This window comes from Molothrus aeneus, chromosome 2, assembly GCF_037042795.1.
Source record: "Molothrus aeneus isolate 106 chromosome 2, BPBGC_Maene_1.0, whole genome shotgun sequence".
In the NCBI taxonomy this organism is placed as follows: domain Eukaryota; kingdom Metazoa; phylum Chordata; class Aves; order Passeriformes; family Icteridae; genus Molothrus; species Molothrus aeneus.
In genome coordinates this window covers 86,842,725-86,865,075 of record NC_089647.1, presented here as the reverse complement: position 1 = coordinate 86,865,075, position 22,351 = coordinate 86,842,725, and the positions used below count along the sequence as shown (strand labels likewise).

General features: G+C 42.0%; 1 protein-coding gene across 2 annotated transcripts in view; it reads right to left on the bottom strand.

The window, feature by feature from the left end:
• NPAS2 (neuronal PAS domain protein 2) overlaps positions 1-22,351 on the bottom strand; it is a 104,333-nt gene that overhangs the window by 44,535 nt on the left and 37,447 nt on the right. For both annotated transcript variants that reach the window (XM_066545237.1, XM_066545238.1), the window contains exons 2-4: positions 9,325-9,378; positions 4,309-4,457; positions 1,037-1,128 (exon numbers count right to left, since the gene is read on the bottom strand). In XM_066545237.1, coding sequence (XP_066401334.1) covers positions 1,037-1,128; positions 4,309-4,457; positions 9,325-9,356 — 273 coding nt within the window. In that variant the 5' untranslated portion in view covers positions 9,357-9,378. The remainder of the gene's footprint in view (positions 1-1,036; positions 1,129-4,308; positions 4,458-9,324; positions 9,379-22,351) is intronic.

Sequence of the window (22,351 nt, the reverse complement as noted above, 5' to 3'; positions counted from 1 at the left end):
CTATCTGAGGGACATATTTCAGTGCAGATTGAAGGAGTTATGTGTGTTAAGTTCCTGTGCACAGAGATGGAAATGGGTGGTTGTCAGAGCAATGGGAGCAAAGTGTCTCATAAAACTAGCCCAGGGGAGTCTCATCACAACAAATTGCAATGGCCAAAGGACTGCCAGCCTCTGGGAGCCAGCAACGTGCTCCGGCTTTATGCCACTCCTTGGTGGTGAAGTTGCTCCCCACATCCTTCCCTGCCCATCACCAGAGCCTGGATCATGTGCCACGTTCACACCATTTGTGAGAGGAGAAGCTTGTTCTCAAAGGACACTGTGGGGCTATGCAACATCTCTGTGTTTAGTACAGGAGAAGACCCTGGCTAAAGGCAGTTCTAGCTATTACTGAGAGAGAAAAATGCATTCTAGCAACTCATTTGCTTTTCATTTTGAATCTACATAAACACCATTGCATCGCCTCCCTTCAAATCCCAGCTAGCATTAAAAGAACCTATGCTATAATTGAATAACTATGATTGGAAAATGCTAGAACAAGAGGTGTTTGATAAGGGCCTTGAAAAGCAGAGTGGAAGTACCAACTGTATCAAGCCAAGAGGAGCTGTCAGGCTTTATCTGCTTGTTCAGCACCTAGCACTAGAGGGATGTGACACCACTGCATTTCAGGTGCTAATCTTGCATAAATATTAGATGCTAACAATTCCTTCCAAGAACAGGAGAAAAACAGCCATGTGCCCTTTACCTCACCTCTGTTTGTAAAAAAAAAAATAACCTGTGATTTGAATCTTTGCCCTGAACTTCTTTTCTTGGGAGCTGCTGCACAGCTCTGCAGGCTGCAGCAGCCCAGCGCAACGGTACTGCTGAGAGGGAAGAGCAACAGGTGGGGACTTTACCCCAGTGACAGCTCTGCTTGATGGTCAAATACAGAGTTCCCAAAACCTCCTCTTTTGGAACTGCAGATGACAGTTTGCTCTAAATGCATGGGCATTTCCGTGAGTGCTAGACAAAATTAGGAAAGGTGTATGTGCATGTTTACCTCCAACATCAGCTGGGTGAATTCTTCATTGCTGAGAAATGAAGGCTTCCAGTCCTGCTGAATTTCAGAAATCTCTGTCTGTGCTGAGACTTCTAGACAAAGAGAATATTTACATCTTTAAAATTCAAATTAACTTCTATCTTGAAATATTACATATGAGTTGCTAGGAAAAGAGAGAAATAACCTTTGTATCCAAAAATTGCAGTTTTCAAGCCTGAAATGTTTTCCTCATTTTTTACTCAAGTCAACTTGTACTGACTTCAGTGGGGGCTTGTATTCACAAGGCTATTGATCTCAAGCAGCATTACAGGGGTATTGATCAAAAGATAAAACCACTTTGCATGAAATTAAAATCAAGGCAAGGATTAGCATGTGTCCAATTGCTATTTACAATTTACAGCTTCAAAATCAGGATGCTAGAGAGGCTTCAGCCTATAGCTTCTGTGCCGAACAGAACAGAAAGAAAGCTTCTTCAGAGGAGTCCCAAAGGGCTGTGACCCCAAACTGCAGAGCTATTGCTCTGTTTTCCAAAAGGAGAGCGAATCACAAGCATTAGCAGCAGCTTTACACTGGTGCTACTGCCACCACCCTCCCTCTGCCTTCAGCCACATGGTGCAGGGTAGCCCAGGAGAACAAAAGGAGCACCAGCATCTCATCCCAAATCCTGTCTGGAGGGCAGGGTCCCCTGTGCTGCCAGCCCATAAGGCCCCAAGAGGAGATCTGCCCCACTGTTGTCTTATCCTGACCCCATGGCAGAGGGCTTGCTCCAAAGGGCTTTCCATGGAGGAGTGCAGATACACCAGGATGACAACTCACAGCTTTGCACTGAAACTGGGGACCATACTGGATAACTGGTTGCACTGTTAGCTCTGAGTCAGACAGGATTCTGGGGGTAATTTACAGAAACTTGAGCTGGTTTTGTAGTTTGCTGCTCATTCTGCTTCTCTAGGAGGGCTCCCTCACTCAGGTCTAGTAGTGAGGGGATGGTGAGCACAGACTCCTCTCTTTTCAGCACCTCCTGTTGATTAGCACTTTAATTAATCCTGTTGATTAACACTTCCAGAGCATGTAATACTCAATGCTCTGTATTCAGAGCACATGGGTATACTGGCCAGAGGAACACAAATGAAAAAATGATACTAAAGACAGTAAATTTCTACAAGTGCCAGTGATTTTTGTCACCAAGAAAGAAATCAAATCCTCTGTTCAGGCTGTATTAGTGGAGATGCAGCCATTTGCTCCTACCAGCTCATTTGAGTTGCTCTCTGCACTACTGGGGGATGTCACTGGCAGCACGGCAACTCTCCACAGCCCCCATGGTCTTACACACAGCTTTGAAAAGGAGACTAAGGAAAAAGAGTCCATCAGATTTTTTTAAGTCTTTTCAGAATATAGGATACTTTCAGTAGATCTGTAGCTTGGAAAAGCCAATGTACATGAAATGGTGAGTGTTGAGAGAATTACTTGAGATTTGGGAGATTCTGTGGATTATAATGAAGGAGGCTGTTTATGAAGGAAAAAATCTGAAAATTTGCCTTCTCCTCTGTTATGACTAAAATCTTGGTTTAGCCTACCAAATGGAAGGGAACATGACTCAATAAACCAGATCCAAAGTACACTGAGGATAATCAACACTTTTAAATGCTGATGCTTTGTATTATATTCTGTGACTACTAATCTGCTTTAAAAATAGATAACATTTGCTTTTTTTAGCCAGTGCACAAACCCCAGTCACATTTTGACCCAATTGCTGTGGAAAGATTTGTGACTGTTAGCTTTCCTTCATTTAGCTGTTTCTCAAGGAAAAGCACCTTTTGGAGTAAATTATTTGGACCTTCAACTACATTTATACACTTATTTCAAATTTTAGGTGATCGTTCTTTGCTCAGATTTATAATTGAGCATATTCACATCTTCCTGTGCCTTGGGCAGCTAAAAAAAAAGGTGAGTTATTACTATAATTAAAAAAAAAAAGTGTACATAACTATTAAACCTTGAGATGTCCTGGTCATCCTCTCCTATACAAACCATAGGTTAACAGTTGGACTCATTGCTCTTAAATATCTTTTCCAACCTAAACAAATATATGATTCTATCTTGTCTGTGTCAAAAATTCATTTAAGGAGAAATTGCACTCTAATGCCAGAACCATTAAAATTATTTCCTCAGTAAGATCAACATCTGTGACTCCATTCTGTTGCAAGTCATGATATAAGAGTTTTATTGATCTTTCCTGTTACACCCAGAGTTCTCCAGAGAGTGCAGGAAGGAGGTGCTGGATGAGCCAAGGTAAGCCAGGTGACATAGTGCATCATCCTGTGAGACCCCTTTATGCTTTCTGGGACCAGGGGCATTCCCCACAATCACCCACTGAAACCTCTTCATCATAGGGGCAGAGCAGGAGAGGCCCAGGCCCATTTTAATAAGTGCCCTGATTTACAAGGGAGGAGCATTTCAGGTGACCACTACTGGTGGATGTCAAAGCATCAGGAAAGCCACAGTGCACATTCCCCCCTCTGAGTAGAAACTAGACCTAAGAGAGTAAATCAGCAAGGTCAGAAATCTCCTCTGCCCTCTGTGAAGGTACATTTCTAAGGGACTTAACTGTCTCTGGTGCAAGCATTTAAAAAAATGAACTCCTGGCTTTCTGATGCTGAACTTGACTACTGCAATTGGATGCTGTGCACATGTGATGTAGCTTCTGCTTGTGCAAACTGGGTGAAGCATGTCAACTATCTGTGGATGCAATGTGCTGCTGCCAGCTTCAAAAAATGAGGGATTTTCTGGTCTGAGTTTTCTACTCAACGTGGAAAATTGAGTCCTGCACAGTTCACTGAGGAGCTGGGGTGCTGAACAGATTGCTTCCCTGCATTTTTTCTGCAGAGAAACTGGGGCAAATGCTTTGTTCTTCTGCTCAGAATATTGCAAATTTCAAGTAAGGGAATCTTCCCTCTGCTCCCAAATCTCTCTTGTTCAAAGCATCTGTCTTCTTCATGAATGCTGCAGGGCACTGTTGCCGTCCTTCTCTCAGCTGCTGCTATTTGCCCCTTCTCTAGCAGGTTGAGAGTCATCTTCAACTGAAGAGCAAATAAGGAGATGTATTTGGGCAGCACAGTGTCTGCAAATGATCTTTTTTGATGAGGTAGGTAAAAACTTCAAATACCTTATGTTGGCACTTTTAGGTCCCTCAAGCCATTCTGATAATCATTGAAGGAAACAGGATATTACAGTAACTGTCTGGCAAGTGCATGAAGAGCAGCACTAAAGCTTACCATTATGTTTCTGCAGAAAGCCTATGACTTTTTCCAGCACAGTGGTTTTGTCCATTTTGCGAGTGTTGCCTGGAAGCATGGAGCTGAGCTCTTTGATGAGAACATTGAACTGATCGCGCCTCTTCTTCTCAGACTTGTTACGCGAAGCCCTGTAGACAGGGGAAAAGAAACAAAGGATGAGCAGAGCAAGAAGGAAAATCATCATGTACCTGCTCTTTGCAATGTATTTACATAAAATCAGCTTGGCTGCACGTGTCAGCATGTGAAGATTGACACTGGACTCCAGCAAAGCTGCAGAAGCAAGTAGGAGGCAACAGTTCCCACCTCCTGCTCTTGTCTTTGAGCCACCTTTAGTGCCCAGTGGGGAGATGGAGGCTCTGCTCACTCCCCTGTGCTGCCTCTGGACACTCTGGCTGAGCTTATCAGGACAGCATTGAGATTGTAGGTGAAGGAGCTCTGTCCATCTCCCAGACATATGTAGGATCTTAAAAATTCATGCACTCTCTGGGGAGGCACTCAGAGTGAGAAGAAATAGGAATACTGTGACAACAGTAAAACTGTCCATAAAGAAGAAGAGTAGACACTGGATCATACCCATCTGTGCAGTCTTAACAGAAGAGAGGGATCCCAGTCCTGCAGCTGTTGCACAGGAGCTGGGTTGATCTAGAAGGACTTGCCCACTTTGATCACAGGTGCTCTGCCTACCTCCAGGCTGGCAGAGAAGAATCAGGATATTGTCTTCCAGTCATTGAGATCAGAGACCTGAGTAGACAGAAGTTGCTGCAGTTCCTATCTGGTTTAGATGCCACTTTGTTTGGTCTCCTTTCCAAGGTCACAATGACAAGCAGGAGAGAGGGCATCAGCATGGATTGCCTGAGGCTGGGATGCATTTCCAGACTTGGGGTCTTGGAAGTGCCAGCAGTGCTTGCCCTTAATCTGTGCCACTGGGAAAATCAGCGCCAGTGCCCCAATCTCTAGGTTTAAAACAAAGACTCTACAGCTTTCTTCACCAGTCTTGTCTGTTTAGATTGCAGATTCCTCAGAGAGAGACTGCTTCTGATGCTGTGTTTCAAGAGCTCAAAGGAAGAAAGGATTTGATTTCATTTGGGGTACTTTGGCACCATCATAATACTGTCATTAAGGCTGTTGATAATCTTTTCAGCATGCGCACTTTGGTTTTTTTTAACCCTATGCCAATCTGTACACACACATTTTCTGACTTGTTCTCATGAATACCACAACTGTTTGACTCAGAGATTGTCACCTGGACTTCTGTATCCATGTGGAAATAGAAATAAGTATAGCCCAGTAGGTTTGTTTATTCTTCTGAAAGGTCCTCAAGCAGATGAGATTTGCCTTGTCAATTATGCAAAGACTGAAAAATCTGGTTACATGTAGATGGAAAAGAAAAGCCAAGAGGCCAGTTCTCACTCTGACTTTTTCAGTCCCAGTTAACTCTGCCGTGCCTCAAAGCTGGTCTGGATGCACAATGCTGAAAGTCAGAGCAGAATTTAGCCCAGCATCTACATCCCCTGCGAGGACCAGCATGGCAATAAACATTTTCAGCAGAGAAATCACTACAGAGGCTTCTGGATGTTACTACTGACAGAGGGGTAATTTTTGTTTGTCTTGCTCTCAACCCTGAACACACTTGGAGATACGCTGGATAGAAGCCAATGCTTGATTATTTTACAGCTTTGAACACAAGAGATTGGGTGGATACTGCCTGACTGATTTCAGCTTGCTCTTATTACACTGCAAAAGGCTGTCAGAACAAGATGTGAAAAGCTCCAGCCTTATCCTCTTTCTCTACAGTTCAGGGCAACATTAAGAATATCAACATTTTACTTCCTCATAATTCAATCCTCAGTTCATTTTAAGCCTAAAGAGTCCAGATTTCCCTGAAAATAAAGTAAACCACCAGCTGTCAATAGGGAATGTGTTGCTTAAAAAAAAGGAAAAGAAAAGAAAAGAAAAGAAAAGAAAAGAAAAGAAAAGAAAAGAAAAGAAAAGAAAAGAAAAGAAAAGAAAAGAAAAGAAAAGAAAAGAAAAGAAAAAAGCCTTGACAGAAATATAAAGTATCTATTTTTAACACTTGACATTTTATTCACAAAGGAAATATAAAATCTCCTCTAGTGGAAATAACTCTACCAAGATATGAATCGATGATAACAGTCAAATTTTGAAAAGGAAAAAAAAAAAGAGAAAAGATTGAAAAAAATGATAAAAACTATCCCTGCGCAGTTGAAAATACTTTGTTTAGTACAGTTATAAATGCATGAAGTAACATTGTTTTCATCACTTCCCTTTGAAGATTATTTTCTACCCTTGCTTACTTCACTGCTAGGGCATACAATTACAGTAAGCCCAAACAACCTCTGTCTTAATTCCATACTACTTGTCCTAGCTCTCCTCCCTCCTTGCTACTCCATAAAGATTACAGCACATTCAAGGGGAAGGAGAAGACACAGTATGAATAAAATCAGGATTTTTAGTGAATACAGTTATTTTTAGTGAATACAGTTAAAAGCAATACAGAACAGTCTGAACTCAGAATGATCAAAAATCAACAACTTAACAGCCATTTTTATTCACTTACATATATGCTGCTTGCTTTCTTAGACAGATACTGACTGAGTAATAGATACTGCATTTTGCTAATTTACAATGAAATGTGACTTTACACTAAATTTCAGATTTCTTCTGGCTGTCCAGTGGAGTGTGTTATATATGCATCAATGCAAGTAACTGTACCACATACCTTCACTCTTAAATTTACTTTTTATTTCAGTGGAAAATGGCAGATAGTAGTCTTCATGATTAAGCACTTTCTCATGGTTCACTTCAAGCTGGTTTTGGTTGGAATTTGGAATTCAACTGAATTGTAAAAAAAGTATTTTAAAATTATATAGTATTAAAGTAAACTGAAAGAAGAGCAAATAGAGAAAAAAGTGCACAAAGCACACCTTTTCTTTAAAATTAATAAATATCTAAAACCAAAATGAACCTCATCCAGCACCAAAGAACTGAAAAGGAAACTATGGCTTCTGATCTGAGAAGATCAGAAAACCTCACACAGGTCTTCAGTGCTCCCAACTGTGGTGCTATCATACCCACATTTTAGTCCTCAGGTTGTCAGAGTGAAGTTGTGCCTTAGGGAGTCAGGTGATGCAGAAGGGGGCTCAATTTAACCACTGTTCTTCCTGATCTTGGCCAAATATTAAGCACCTGGCACAAGGGTGGGAGTGCAAGTGCCTCTTCTCAGGAAAGGATGGATCCTTTTTCAATGTCTGTGTAATAAAACCTGTAGGTGCCTAATAAATTGCAGCAGATAGACATGGTGTGGATGTGTATCTCTCCACACACCTAACCTGAGAAACTCACCTCCTGGCTTGAGACCATCCCAAAAACCTAGGCCCAGAAGTTTTCAGTCTCACCTACTTTTGACCAAGAAAATAAAAGGAGAAAACAATTTCCTGGGCTTTTTAATCCCCTCTGGTGTTTCTCAGCCCTGAGGGACCCAGCCCTCATACCACATAGAAGGAAAAAAAAGCATTTCCCTTGTGGAACAGGACAGGTGAGAGTCCTCAGTTTACATGACATAGCAGCAAAATATTCATCAAATAGCTTCTCCTAAGCTTGACTCTCTCTGGAAGAAAAACCTGTAGCTTTTAAATGAATCTGAGCTGTTTCAGTATAATGTATTAACTTTAGATCTTCATGAAGCATCTCATGATTTCAAGCTCGATTTCAACTTTAGCTTTATTTCTAAAAAGCAAAATGAACTTAAATTACAATCTGAAGAAGCGGTTTCCTTTTCTAATTTTGAAAGTTATAACTTTTTTATGCACCCTGATAGAGGCCTGCCCCAGGGTATGACAAAAATTCCTTCTGGGAACAAACGGCATGAAAACCATACCAGATGGTGATGACAATTGCCGATAGCGAGGATACATATTATCCTATTTTTTTACATATATGCATTCATTTAATGAATTTTTCTTTTACTAGACAATTGGCACACAAATATCTTGAAGATGATCAGGCCTTTAGCAGGTGAAGCAGTGCTGCAAGGTGGGCTCCTTTCTGCACCCTCCAAAAGGAAGCAAAGGGGAACAGCTGAGCCTGGCTGCAGCCTGTGCTGACCTATATTGGTGAAACAAAGCTGCAGGGAGGGAAAGAAGCAGAGAAGGAATCAAAAGAGATGAAACTGGATCAACTGCTTGTGCCTGGACTGGAAATACTCTCATTAGAAGGAACCAAAGGGAAAAATGTGGGCAACCTCTGTCTCTCTCTAAAGTAATTAAACTGTGGACTGAGGCATTGATAACTTTGAATGCTTCCAAACTGCAGATGCCGGTCAGCTCTGACAGTCACTAAGAGTTTCACTGCCACAGGTCTTCTGCCTTGAAACACACCTTTTCTCTCCCAACAAAGGGTTCACAGTGAATTCCCACCAACTGGGACTCAGTGGAGCACAGACTGTATGTGAATATAGGTTTGTGCCAGTTTAGAGCTGACTTTTCGTGGTCTTTCTCTGCTCTGAAGGTAACTTCTGGGTGTTTTCATTGCTGTGAGATAGGCATTGATGAATAAATGAATAAATGACCATTCAATAGGGAAGAAACCCCACTTTTCCTGTTCTTTTTCTTTTGCAAAATGTATTTAAAGAAAAAAGAAAACCACGACATTTTTGTACACTCTGGAAGCTCAGATGATGTATTACAGTGGCAGAAGAATGTTGTTGGTGCTTCAGTTCTGATGTTCTGCAGTCATGTGAAGAAAATGATCAATGCCTTGGCTTTTTTAACATTTTCCACAGGAAACACTGCTAGGTTATTTTCTTCTTACAGTGCAGCCAGGTGTAGGAGTCTGTGAGATGGCAGTTTTTCAAGTTGTGCCTGACTGTATTTTACTCTCTTGCTCTTTGATTAATTGATTATGGATAAAACAGCTTCTGCAACAACAAGCAGCATCAAGCTCATCACAGAGAGTTATAAAAGAAAAGATACTCACCTCTTTGCCCTGTCTTTCTCATCTTCATCCATTAGATTGTCTAAGCAGTTTTTTCTGTTGAAGGAATGCAAGAATCAGTATGAATTGTCATTTTTTTAGCTCTATTTGCAGGTTAATCTCACAGTCACTCTATTTCAGTTTAATAACACTGTGATGATATCCAGGTCAGATAAATATGTCAGCAGTGCTCTATGCCACATTTTTTGATTTTAGGAAATATCCATTGTGGGTAATGTTATTCCTGAGCATTATGCTAGCCTAAGGGTCTCCTAGGCAGGGATCAAGGCTCCCAGGCACCACGTGGTGCATCAGCACAGTACAAAAACAGCCACGGGACACTTCTTGGGGATTTTTTTGTGTGGCAGTTACTCTCTGCAAACTTGTAGGCTGGATGAGCCTGGGGTGTGCTCAAGCTGAAAAGCATTTTCATTGCCCCCCATGTTCCCACCAAAACCATCTTCAGTGCAAGAGCCGGCATCACTGATGCCTTTGACCCCTCTGCTCTTCCTACTGGGAAGCTCTTCATCCTCCTCTGTGGATCTTGACCCAAAGCCAAATGAGATGGTAATAACTCTACTGAATTACACCTCAAATTCAAAGTGTCCTTATAAATCCTACTGTCTAAGCCATACTAAAAAACCCTCTTGCAGCCCAGTCAGACCACCTGCCCAGCCATGCTGTCACCAAGCATGGGGACTGTCCCATCCCTATCACTCTTTTTGCTAATCTTTACCAAAATGTTGTGACCTCAGCTTTGTAGAACAATTGCTCCAGCAGTGTGAGCTATAAGGAGAAAAGGGTAAATTGGGTAAATTAAGTAAATTTGTGTAGGCAAGGCAAAGGGAAAAATACAAAAGCAGCCCAGCTGAAGGCTGAGGGCTTCAGAAGTAGTTGTCACTAGCTCACTGCCCACCCTCCTTTGACCTTATGAGACAGTGATGCTTTATCTGTAACCACTTCAGCCCTGCACTACTGCACCTCTCATGGCATCTGGCACCCCTTTAGGGTACAAAATCCATGTGCTGCTGCATCCCACGCAAATATTTTCTGAAACAGCAGCACAACGCCACTGGATATTGTCAAAGCCTCATTTTCAAAGCAGAGGTGTAGTGATAGGCAATGATAACACCCTTTTTCAGCAATCAATGTTTCTCATTTAATGAGTCCTCAACATGCAAGACATGAATAAAATTGGAAGGGAGGAGGAAGGAAGGTAATTGCTAGGCTTTATTTAAGCCCATGTTATTTTCCACATATGAGTCACACATAAATTTGCCTGTTTAAAGAACATTTTATGAAAAAACCAAACTGAAAACTCAACAATAGTAAAACCAGTGCTTCTGTTATTAGTTCTCTTACAGCAACATTCTACCTGGTCATTACTCAACAGTTAGCTAAGAACACAAAACTTCCCCATAACCTTTTATCAAATGAGTTATGAGGAATTAGATCCACTGGTCACTGATTGGAGGGTAAAGCTACTACTTAATGGCACTCAGCTCTTTGATGAAGGATAAGCAGGAAATATGAAGGCCAAGGGACAAGTTTTTTCAGTCATAACTGATGAATTTAAATTGCTGAATTCCCTTACACAGAAAAACATAACAAATAATACCAAATAGTTTTTAGAATTTTTTCAGGTATTTGTTTTGACTTGCAAAACAGCCACAGTCAGCCATGACTTTTGACTTGCAAGTCAGCCATATCATAATCCATATTTTGGACTAGGAAAATGTATAAGGCCAGCAAAATTCTATTAACCAGTGTTTTACATATATTTTAGGTGTTAATTTTCTTAGTCCCATAATGAAACTGTTATCCCAATGACTGTGTTTTCAAATAATTCAGGCTAAAATGCAGTGACAATATTCAGTGTGTTTTGTTGTTATTTGCTCACTTACTGCAACCTATGCTATTCAAGAATACAGAGGGCATAGTTTAAATGGCAGGATTAGCATTCAGGATTTTGCAGTGTTTCTTGGCTAAATCTTTGCTCACAATCAGCAGGATGTTAAGGGGTATGAAGGGACCATGAAGATCATCTAGTCCCAATGGACACCTTGCACTAGACCAGGTTGCTCAAGGCCTTATCCAACCTGGCCTTAAACACTACCAGGGTTGGGACATCCGCAACCTCCCTGGGCAACCTGTTCCAGTGTCTCACCACCCTCACAGCACAGCACAGCACAGCACAGCACAGCATAGCACAGCACAGCACAGCACAAAATGTTCTGTTGCATGCACACTTGTTGAGTCTAGGATATGACAATGAAAATGGAGCAGTATCAGCAGCAGAAGTCACTCTCCATGAATCTCTACAGGTCTTCCTCTGGCTGTAACAGATTCCGAATAGAAAAGAGGAATACAAGTGTGCTGAGTGGCTGTGAGGAAGGATGGAGGCAGATGAGACAGTCAGTGTTGGTGCTGCTCAGCCGTGTCTCTTTTGGAGAAGCACAATGCACCTAATGAAAGGGGCTTCCTACAGCTGTACCCCATAAACCATCAAGAAGAAATTACACTGCCCGGAAGCCTCTACTCTTGAGAGAGAGCAACAGATCGAACTGGTCTCTTCTGCCAAGGATTTGGCTAGATCTGTAAAGAAATTCATGGCCAGCTTCCAGTAAACAAGGTTTCTCAGTGACTGACATGAAATTCTGGACCTGCTGTGCTGTTGTTAGCATGAGACAATATCTAGTTGTCATTTTGCTTCTGTTTGCTCACATGGCAAAATCTCTAGAGCATCATAAGCATTGCTAACAGGGTTTGCTAGTACATATGTACCACATGAAATTAAAACTGTTTTCAACAAAATAGACACATCAGAGTATACAACTGCTGCAAACTAGTATTACCATTCCCCTCCAGAGCCCCACAGATGCTGCCTTACACCTTGATGGAGAAACCCATGTCAAGGAGTTTAGGTATGTGCTTAGTGTGACCTGCTTGCTTTATTTTATTCTCCCAATCCCTCAGCTGTGAAGGTCCCAAACTGCAAACTGGAAACCTACTGTCTCTTGATTTAGGAGAAAATTCTGACTCATTGCAATGATGGAGGCAGGCAGTAAATACCAAGGCTCTGTGCCACAGTTCCCCTGCAAAGAAGTGACATAAAAAAACAAGTGGCACAAGTACTTCTCAAACTGTGAAGAATCCTTTCACAATAAGAAAGGGAATTTGGAAACCTATAGGTAAGAACACCACATGATGTAACTCCTGCTGGCAGAGTATTTAGCAGTGACAGTTACATTTGGAGCTTCATTAGTATCATCATTATCATCAAGGAGTGAAGACTATCACTCAAAAAGATGGGAACTACTTGGAACGAGGAGAAAGCTCACGTACTCCCATCAGGGAGGAACTCATACAAACACACAGAAAGACGTATATCCACAAGTGGGGAAGAATGGCATTTTGGAAACAAAAGACTGGCTAAAGCTGTTAACCATGTACCCCTGGCTTAGTTATCAGATGGAGAATTATAGCACAAACATCCCCCCTACATTCATTCATACAATGAATAGTTGCTTGGGAAAAAAGTAGTTCAGGCGGAGTGCCAGCTCGCTCCAGGGACTCTCTGGAAGAAAGGTTGCACATGTTTATTTTGATACAGTCTATTCCCACTGGACACAGAGCTTGAACTATAAAAAATCATCTGGCACTGATCACCTTATCCTGTGCTAGAAACATGTTTTTTATTGAGCTAAGCTACTGCTTTTCTGGGCTGGTGAGGTTGGTTTCACTCCTTCCTGCCCTACTGCTCATAAGGATATGCTGTAGACACTCGAATGCAGGTAATCAGTTGTTGATTTCCCACCAAGTTTCTGCAAGTCCAGCTAATAGTTTTTACAAATCTGACTGATATTTATCAAGAATTTTTAATCATATTCATTAAACTCAGCTGAATTAAATCAGAAATGTAAATTTCTTTCAGAGGTCCTGAGATGTGCCTGGGGAACATTTGTGAGAAATCACAGTATTTGTGCTTCCCTGGCCCTTATGTCTGGCAGCTCAAGGAAAAGACTGGACTTTTCCTCCTCTTCCCTCTCTAGCAAGGTGGGGTGTTTGCCTCCATCACCCCACAGGTTTGCCTCGGTATTCCACCACTTTTCCTGTACAGGTATGGTCAGCCCTGGGGAGAGGGATGCTCCCACCCACTGCAGGCATACCTGAGCCTTACACCTCAGACCTCACCCTCAGACCACTTGGGATGCCGGTACAATACAACCAATCCTAATTAAAGATGATGGTTTTGCACTTGAAGAACAATCCTCTCAAAGACAAGGGATGGAAAAGGCTTGCATGGAAAACTGGGATGCTGGGATGAAAGACCTTGAACTATCCTCTGACCTCTGTGAAGACCCTTTCCAACAACTGCTGTCTTGTGAAGGAGGAAGAAACAGAACAACAGGGTAGGCATGCTTCCATGCCTTCCAGACACATTGCTCAGCCTCAGTTTCTAGGCACCCACTAGCACAGGGGACAGTGTAGCTTGGTCACTGTGCTGGCATTGCTGCCAGATCCCCTGCCCAGGGATGATGAACTACGTCTGATGGGCACTGTGGTTGGTCAATGGCATCATCCCATGGGTGTTCACAGTGTGAGTTAGATGGGATTTGCCCACCCTGGGGAGCACCACTGTGGCTAGGAACTCCACCTACTTCCCCTCACCTAAGCAGAGCTCTGAAATGAATCACACTAACAAGTGAAGTATTCCCCTTCCAAGCCCTGCTGGAAAGCAAAGAGAAAAATCAGCAAACGGGAAGCAGCAGGAAAGGTCACAGAGTGAGAAACAAGAAGTGACCATCTGACCATTTTAGGCATCTTGTTTCAAGCTTCTGTAACATAGATGAAGCACTCAGATATCCCACCAGGAAAGGTACAGTGTGAACACACAGCAGAAGGATTTCTACTCAACAGATTCACAGACATATCAAACTGAACTGTACCACTCTATTCTCTTTTTTTCAGATATAAACTTATGAATTGTTACAAGAACATGCTGGAGTCCATAATTAAGTATGACACATTCCTAACCATAGCAATAAAAATTGATTTATCAAAATGTAAACTGACTAGCCTTTAGAAACCTTAAGATAGTAAAAATTCACTTTCCTGATGATATACATGGTTATTTGAGAAAGATACGTGGCTTTTTAGTGGGAGAATGGCAGTCTGGAGTTACCATGGGTCAGGTTATGCTGAGATTGTTATGGGAATTACTGTTTTCAGGAGTAAAGAAAAAAATCCAGAAGCATTGTTAAGTGTCCAGCTTTCGAGTTTTTTCCTAACAATGTATAGCAAGGTCTTCCTGCATTCAGTAGGTTACTACATTTTGTTTACACAAGAGATATTTAGACCCTTCAAAAAAAGAAAAGAAAACTTTTTGAGGAAATACTGAACTTCATGAACCTCAAGGGCTGTTTCATGTTTCATACATATGTGTAAAACGAATCTTTAGATGGTGACAGGCTTAAAGCAAACAGACATTAAAAACAATCCATATGTGGACAGTAAAAAGAATAGAATTTGACAGAAATTAATGCTCCCCTCTTCTGAACTGGGGATGATAGGAAGATAGTTATAGATAATAGAGCTGAGTAGTAAGAGATTATGATGAATAGAAATAAAGGCTCAGAGCATATTCTGGTTTTATTCTGTTTGGTGGGAAGGGGTTTTATTTTCCACATGTCAGAAACCTTGCACCTATTGCCATGTGCTAGACCCCTTTCCCCCTCTGCCTGGTGCAGCTGCATTTTGGGGTGTGCAGCCTGCGATCCCTCTGTAGATGCGGTGTGATTCACATCGGTTTAAGCCAGGGTGAGACAGCTGACGTCAGCAATGCTGGGCTGGAGCGTGCCAGGGCGAGAGGCATCTTTTATCTCTGGCTTGTGAGCAACATGTAAAGTTTTGTGCAGTGTTTGGATCTCTGATGAAGATCAGTACATACATGCTCATTATCTTCCTCACTGCTGTTGTTACTACTGAATGACTACAGCCATTCAGACTTGAGTGCACAGGCTGTGAATCCCCATGTTCAACCGCTGCTCTGCTCTCCCCTCGCACGGCTGGAAACAGAAAGGCAAACAAATTAAACTAACATTAATCAGCAAAGACTGCCATCTGTATAACTCAGAGCACTTCTCCGCGTGCCCGTCCCCTTCCAGCAATGCTAAACAGGATTAGCCTTCCGTGGGCGGATGGGGAAAGTAGGTCAGTTCGGTAACATTGCTGCGTGTGATGAACGGAGGAGGATGTGACTGCAGTGGTCTACTGGCAGCCCTCTCGCCTTCTCTATGAGCCAGGAGATGAAGCACCTGGGCTTGTCATGGGGTGCATGAGGTGGCTCAGACTCTACATCCCTGCATGGTGACACCTGACAATTCTAGCATCAGGGATTTGGCAAAGCCCGGCTGATGCACTGGAGTTAGTGCATTTCAACAAGGAAACTGAGGCACAGGGCAGCTAAATGCTTAGTTATTACTAGTTTGTGTACAGCCAAATACTCATCAAAGCCTACACATAAGCCAAAATGGCAAGGGATGGTAAATCACCTGGTGGAGGTATTGTCTTTCTACATTGACTTCATTGGGTATGTAGAGATGGTAACAAGAAAGCCAAAGCTCATTTCAAGTGAGGTCTGCAGGGCATGACAAGGGCAACAAGAAGAACTTCTGCTGCTACATCAGTAGCAAAAGGTTGAACAAGGAAAGTGCAGGACTGCTGCAGTACTGGAGGTACGTGAGGAGGTGAATCAGTTACAGCAAAACGGGTGAGGCTAATGCCTGCTTTAAGGCAGTTTTCAGCAGCAAGGTCTCCCAGCCTCCGTGCTGGAGGCAGGGGCAGGGAAGAGCAGAAGCACCAGCAACAGGTGAGGATCAGCTCAGGGAACTTGAGGAAGCCTGGGGGAAGTTGACCATACAAGTTGATAGGGACTGACCACTTGCCTCATTGGGTGCTGGGAGACTTGGTGTCCTTTACTAGGCTGATCTCTTTTTTTGAGAGCTTGTAGAGGTGCGGGAGGTCCCTGATGTTTGGAAACAGGCAACCGTTGACCTTCAAGAAAGGTGCAACAGGCCAATCAACCTCACTTCAGTCCTTGGCAATCATGGAGCGAGTCCTGTTGGAGCACAGGGCTGGGCAGATGGAGAAGAAGATGATCAAAACCAGCCAGTGTGGATTTACCAAGAATAACTCAACTGCCTGTTATGATGAAATGACAGGATCTGTGGATGGAGGGAGAGCAGTAGATGTCATTTATGCTGGCTTCATGCTCAAAGGCAGGGCTGTTGTCATGGGGGAGGCTGAAGGAAAAGGACAAGAAACCTTATGAAATTCAGTGGTGCCAACTGCCAAGTCCTGCACTTAGGAATGAAGAGCCTTGAACTGTGATACAGTCTGGGGATGGACTGATCAGAGAGCAGCTCTGCAGGAAAGGCCCTAGGAGTTCTGGAAGGCAGCAGGCAGCATGCTGTACATGAACCAGTAGCTTGCCTTGGTGACAAGGATGGCCAACAGGACCCTGGGCTGCATGGACAGGAATGCAGCCTGATGAAGGGAAGGGTTTATGTCCCTTCACTCAGCACCTGTTATGCCACATTTAGGATAATGTGACCAGTCTGGGGCTTTCTAGGACAGAAAACATAGATTTTAGGATAGAAGAAAGGTCAGTAGTATCCCCCGTGGTGGTGCCTGGAGCCCTTGACTTATGTGAAGAGGCTGGGATAGCCAGACTGACTTAGTCTGGACAAGAGATGGGTTTGGGGACAGCTAAGAGTCTTCTCATTGCCTACAAGGAGTCAGTGAAGAACCAGTGCTGGGCTCCTCATGGTAGTGCAGAGTGGGAGAGTAAAAACTAACAGGTATAAGTTTAAAGAGAGAAGGAACTTTTCTCCATTAGGACAGCCAGACAACAGAGCAGACTGCCTGGAGAGGCTGTGCCATCCCCATCCCTGCAGGCCTGACTGGGCAAAACCCTGAGCAGCCTGGTCTGACCTCAGAGCTGGCCCTGCTTTGAGCAGGAGGCTGGACTGGAAACCTCCTGAGGTTTCAACCTCAACTGTCCAGTCATTCTGGATCTACTGAGCTGGCTACATATGCTAAGCAAATCAGTCCCCTTGAATGAGTTCCTCTATTAAATATATGTTCTTGAAATATATTGTATTGTGCTTTTGGTTTCTGTACTAGAAATAGCTTATGCACTGTCTCTCCTACATTGATATTGCTCCTGCTTTATAAACAGATACACATCTTGACATTGTACGTTTCTATGTCAGGTGTTTCTCATGCCACTTCTAGAAGTTAATTAAAAAAAATATTTAAAACTTTATGATAGAATTACAAAATACCCAGACAAACAAAGAAACAAAAAACAAAACCAACAACAAAAAAACCCCAACCCCCCCCCCCAAAAAACCCCAAACAAAACAAAAAACAAAAACAAAAAAAAAAAGGGGGGAAGAAAAAAGGCCAAACAGGAGAATGGCCCTTGAATGTAAAACCTGTTTTTCTTCTCTCTCTACTTCTCATGTTCTTAATCTGTTTTAGGTATTTATAAAACTTTAATCCTCGTAATATCAGAAGTCCCGAATGTACAAAGACTTTAAAATGTGCTTAACTCTATACTGCTATAAGAAGGCCCTCATGTATGTGTATCTCTGCAAAATCCAGGTCAAAATGTGGAGGTAGAACTGCACAGATTATTTTGCAATTATTAGCTCGGAAACCTTTTCTTGAAAAGGGTCTCAGTTATAAAGTATTTGTAGTTGTAAGAATCTGTTTATGTTCTTCTGCAAATATTTAAATAAGTAGAGTAATATAACATTTGACCTATGATCCTCTGATGGTCAAATGCTCAGCTGATACAGGCAAAATATGCAAGGACAATACTATAAAGATTTATTTGTCAAAAATGCAAGGATTTTTATTTTGCTTGACATGAACTACCTGGGAAACACCAACGAAGCAGAAAATGAGTCTTTTTCAATGGGACTGTTATCAGTCATTCTCTTTGTTTTCTGGCAGCAACAGTTTTGACAAGATCATTTTAACCCTTTCCATATGATTAAACAAGGTATGGTGGCACTTGAACGAAAAGCAAGATGTCCAGGAGCTGACATAGTTTGGTCTCACTCCCCCCACTTTGATTGTTAAGTGTTACTCCCCCTGCTTTTTTGTTTGTTAAGTGTTCACAGATAGCTCTCAAATAACCAAATTACTCTTCTTTTAAAAGGCTCTGGGTCTAGAAGTAATTTTGCTAACAAAACTTTGTTCTAGAAATAAATTCTGATTTTTTGACACTGTTATTCAATTAATTGTCACAATTTCCACCAGCTGTGATCATTCCCTCCATACATAAGATGCTGAAATAACAGACTACATCTTTCTGTGGAGATTTCATCAGGAAAGCAGAAACTAAACACGAAGCCAAATTTCCTTTGAGTTTTAGGCACCTATCCTGATGTGGCATCTCCCTCTTATTAAACAGGACCTAGGGTGAAGGACTGTCCTCTCTCAGTGTCCTTGCCCTCTCCCTGCCCATGTGGTATTTGTTTGCTTCTTCAAACCAGCAAGAACTGGAGTGGAACTTGAGCCAGGCAGTGAGTGCTCTCCTTGGGCCCCCATCCTCATGGGCATGGCAGCATGGTGACACCCATGGGTGCTCAGCTGCTCTGCCATAGATGGGGCTGGAGGTGGGAGGCATGAGGGGACAATGGGACTGCTGTCCCTGCAGAGACCCTGAAAGACAACTTCCCTGCCCCATGCAAGAGCCAAAGCTGTGGCCTAGATCTGCTGGTGACAGGAAAAAAAATCCCTATACAATATTACAGAAATAAATACAGATATCAACACCAATAATCCCATTGCTTTTGTGTTAACAGCTTGATAACACATCTGCTTATAACTCACACACTGCACTAAATTTTCTGCTCTATAGTAACTATCATATCCCTGTCAGCAGAACTAAATATTTAATCATCTGGGGAGATGAATCATGAAAAGCTGTTTGGGGGAGATATTTTTAAATGGACAATTTGTTGTCATTTAATTTTGAGAACTTGCTGTCTCTTTCTTTTCAGAAGGGACCCTGCAAGCCTGTGACCATACAGATTATTGCTCTGTACTGCTTGCTATCTCCCTTGCAGGTAACACAACCTATGGAGTTTGAATTCTGATCAGAGCAAGGCAGGAGGCTTCAGGGTTTGCCTGGGCATCACCAAGCCTAAGGCCAGCAAGAATGGAGACACTCAACCTGCCTGATTGCATGACACTTTGGGGAGGAATGTTATCTAGTTGCAGACTCCCAGTCTTCTGTCTGAGTCCATAAACCTGCCAAGAGTTCAGCCACAGTATCAGACCAAGGCTGCACCTGTATTTTGTGCCATCTTGAACAGTGATGCCCTTGAGTCCCTCCTGTCTCAGACTGAGCCATACTCCAGCTACGTGCAAATACTGCTCTTCTCAGACCCTTCATGCTACCAGTGGCTCCCATTTCTACAAAGATAAAGTTTCTCCAGTGTGATGTAAAATTCAAATCAGGTTTTAAAAAATGAATCTCTAAGGGAAAAGGATAATTATTAAAGAACTTCGTTAGTGCTTTGCAATCTTAATTATGATAATTATATTTTTGTAGCTAATATAACTGAACTCCTGCTTTTAAATCCCATTAACGAGCATTTTTAATCCCTCTCCTACTGGGCCAACAAAACCATAATGTTGAACTTTACATTTACACAGGGCACTATTTTTAAGAAAAATGATGCACTGTTTACTGAGGATTTCCATTCCCTTTTATCTGCACTTTGAAGGTGCACCTTCTCCCAAGACACAATAAATTAAGAAAAGCAAAGATGGATTCAGCAGCTTGGGCTCAATATTCTCTCTTGGCAACAAAAGGGCACAGTCCCTAAGCCAGGATGGCAGTAGGCTGTGAATATTGGCTGCCTTCAGGAGTCAGTGACAGCCTGCTCCACTGAAAGAACAGACAAAGGTTTTTCCCTGAACAGCCCAAGGGTTGAGCTTCATCTGCTCTGGGTCCTCATGGGGACTTCAACAAGAGCACGTGCACCTCCCACGTAAGCAGAGGATGTGACCCACTGGATGAAAGAGAAACCTGTCAGGTGGAGGCAGCAGGAAGGTACACAGGACAACTCTGCCATACTGCAAGAGTCCCATGGATAAGCAGGATACTGAGGGATAGCAGGAGCCATGCTGCAGTGGCCAACAGGAACTGATGACCAGGGGAAAAGGTGGCAGCTGGGGGAAAAGGTCAAAAGAAATCTCAATTAAAAAAGAAATGCCTGAATACACAAACTATTAGTGCTGTGTGTGAGCAGGAAAAGGTACCTCCTCAATTTACTGTAAATCCTGAAAAGTTCCACCAAGTGACTCTTTTCAGTGACACAGTATTTTCTGAGTAAAGTTTATAATCCCTGACAGAGTGGAATTTGCTGCTCTGTTCTGTTATGACCCACCTACCACCACCCAGGTGCAATAGCCTAGTGGAGTTTTTTTATGAATCTGTTTGCAGACAAATATTTTACAATTACCTAAGAGAGAGAAAAAAAGTAAAGGATCAAAGAGGCAAGAGCATACAAATTCAGATATCTCAATAACGAAATTAAAACAATAATGCATATATTGAATATCATCTGCCCATTAATCTCTGGAGTAAATTCAGAAAACTAATTAAAAGCTTCTACACAGATAAATGATAAGCTTCTTTATTCAATGAGCTCAACATATGAACAAACAGAGGTTTGTGTTGATATCATCATTATTAGCAATTGCATTAAAGCAAATGATTTTTGTTGTGCTACTGGGAATACAGTGATTTGAAAAACAAAACATTATGAGATGAAAATTCAAACCTTTACAGTACCAAACATACAGCACTTCCTGGATTTTATTTTTAGTTAGTGGTAACTCTTATGGGTCAGCATGATAAAAAATAAGATGTGGAGAAACAACCCCAGAGCCAGTACAGAAACAGGAAAAATCTCTTCATAATCGTTCCCCAGTGGAAGGCCAGCTTTAAGGGCTGATATTGCCTTCCCACATGGGAAATTCTCTAATTTGTCAGTTCTTCTGCACCTTGTGTCCCTTTTTCTGCTATTGGCTTCAACATTCTCAGGGGATTTTGTCTTGAATTTTAGAGGGAGGTTTTGCCTCTTCAACCGTAATTGATAGATGTTCTATTTTTGTGGTGCAACACGGCTGTGTTACATGATGTGTGTGGCAGTGCTGCATGGGGAACTTGCAAGGCAGCTAGAATTGTTCTCTTTTGGTCCTCTGGGAATAAACCTCATCCCAACATCCATTTATATATCTGTGACTTGAAAAGGGGGATTCTGAAGAACACAAGTTTACAGCTTAAGCTGTGTGTTCAATTTAAGTGCAGAGCCTGAAATAATTAATATCAATATATAGTCAGTTTGGAATCTGATTATTTAGAATAAATTAAAACTGATCTGGCTCCAGAATTCAGATATCCTCTTAAGGATCCTACACAAGGAAACAACTTGAAAAACTCTGTCTTTTATTCATAGAGCATTCCAGTGATCCCGCACTGATTAGCATAAAAAAAGCTTTAAACTGATGAAATGCGGGAACAAGAGAGAAGTATAACTGCTTTTGTTAATATTTTTTATTCATACACCAAAATCTTCCTACTTCATAATGTACATTAAACTCTCCCTATTGACCAAAATGAAGCAGAGATTTTAAGAAGTCTCAGGCTAATGTTCTCTTGAACACAGGCTAAATGAAGGATACAGTCCATAGAGTGTAAAGTGCATTTAGATTTTAGCTTATTCACTCAAATGCAGCAGTTCATTAAAAGCCCCACAGCAAAAGATCAAATTATGCCTCTGCCAGATATTAACTTTGAAAAGGAATAGAGACAGTTAGAAAACCACAGTGAAATACTGATGTGCTGATTCACCTTGCACTTACGTACTGCATGACTTAGAACTGCAAAATAATCTCTGTTCTGCGCCAAATGATATTGGGAGGAAAGCATCTTTTGGCT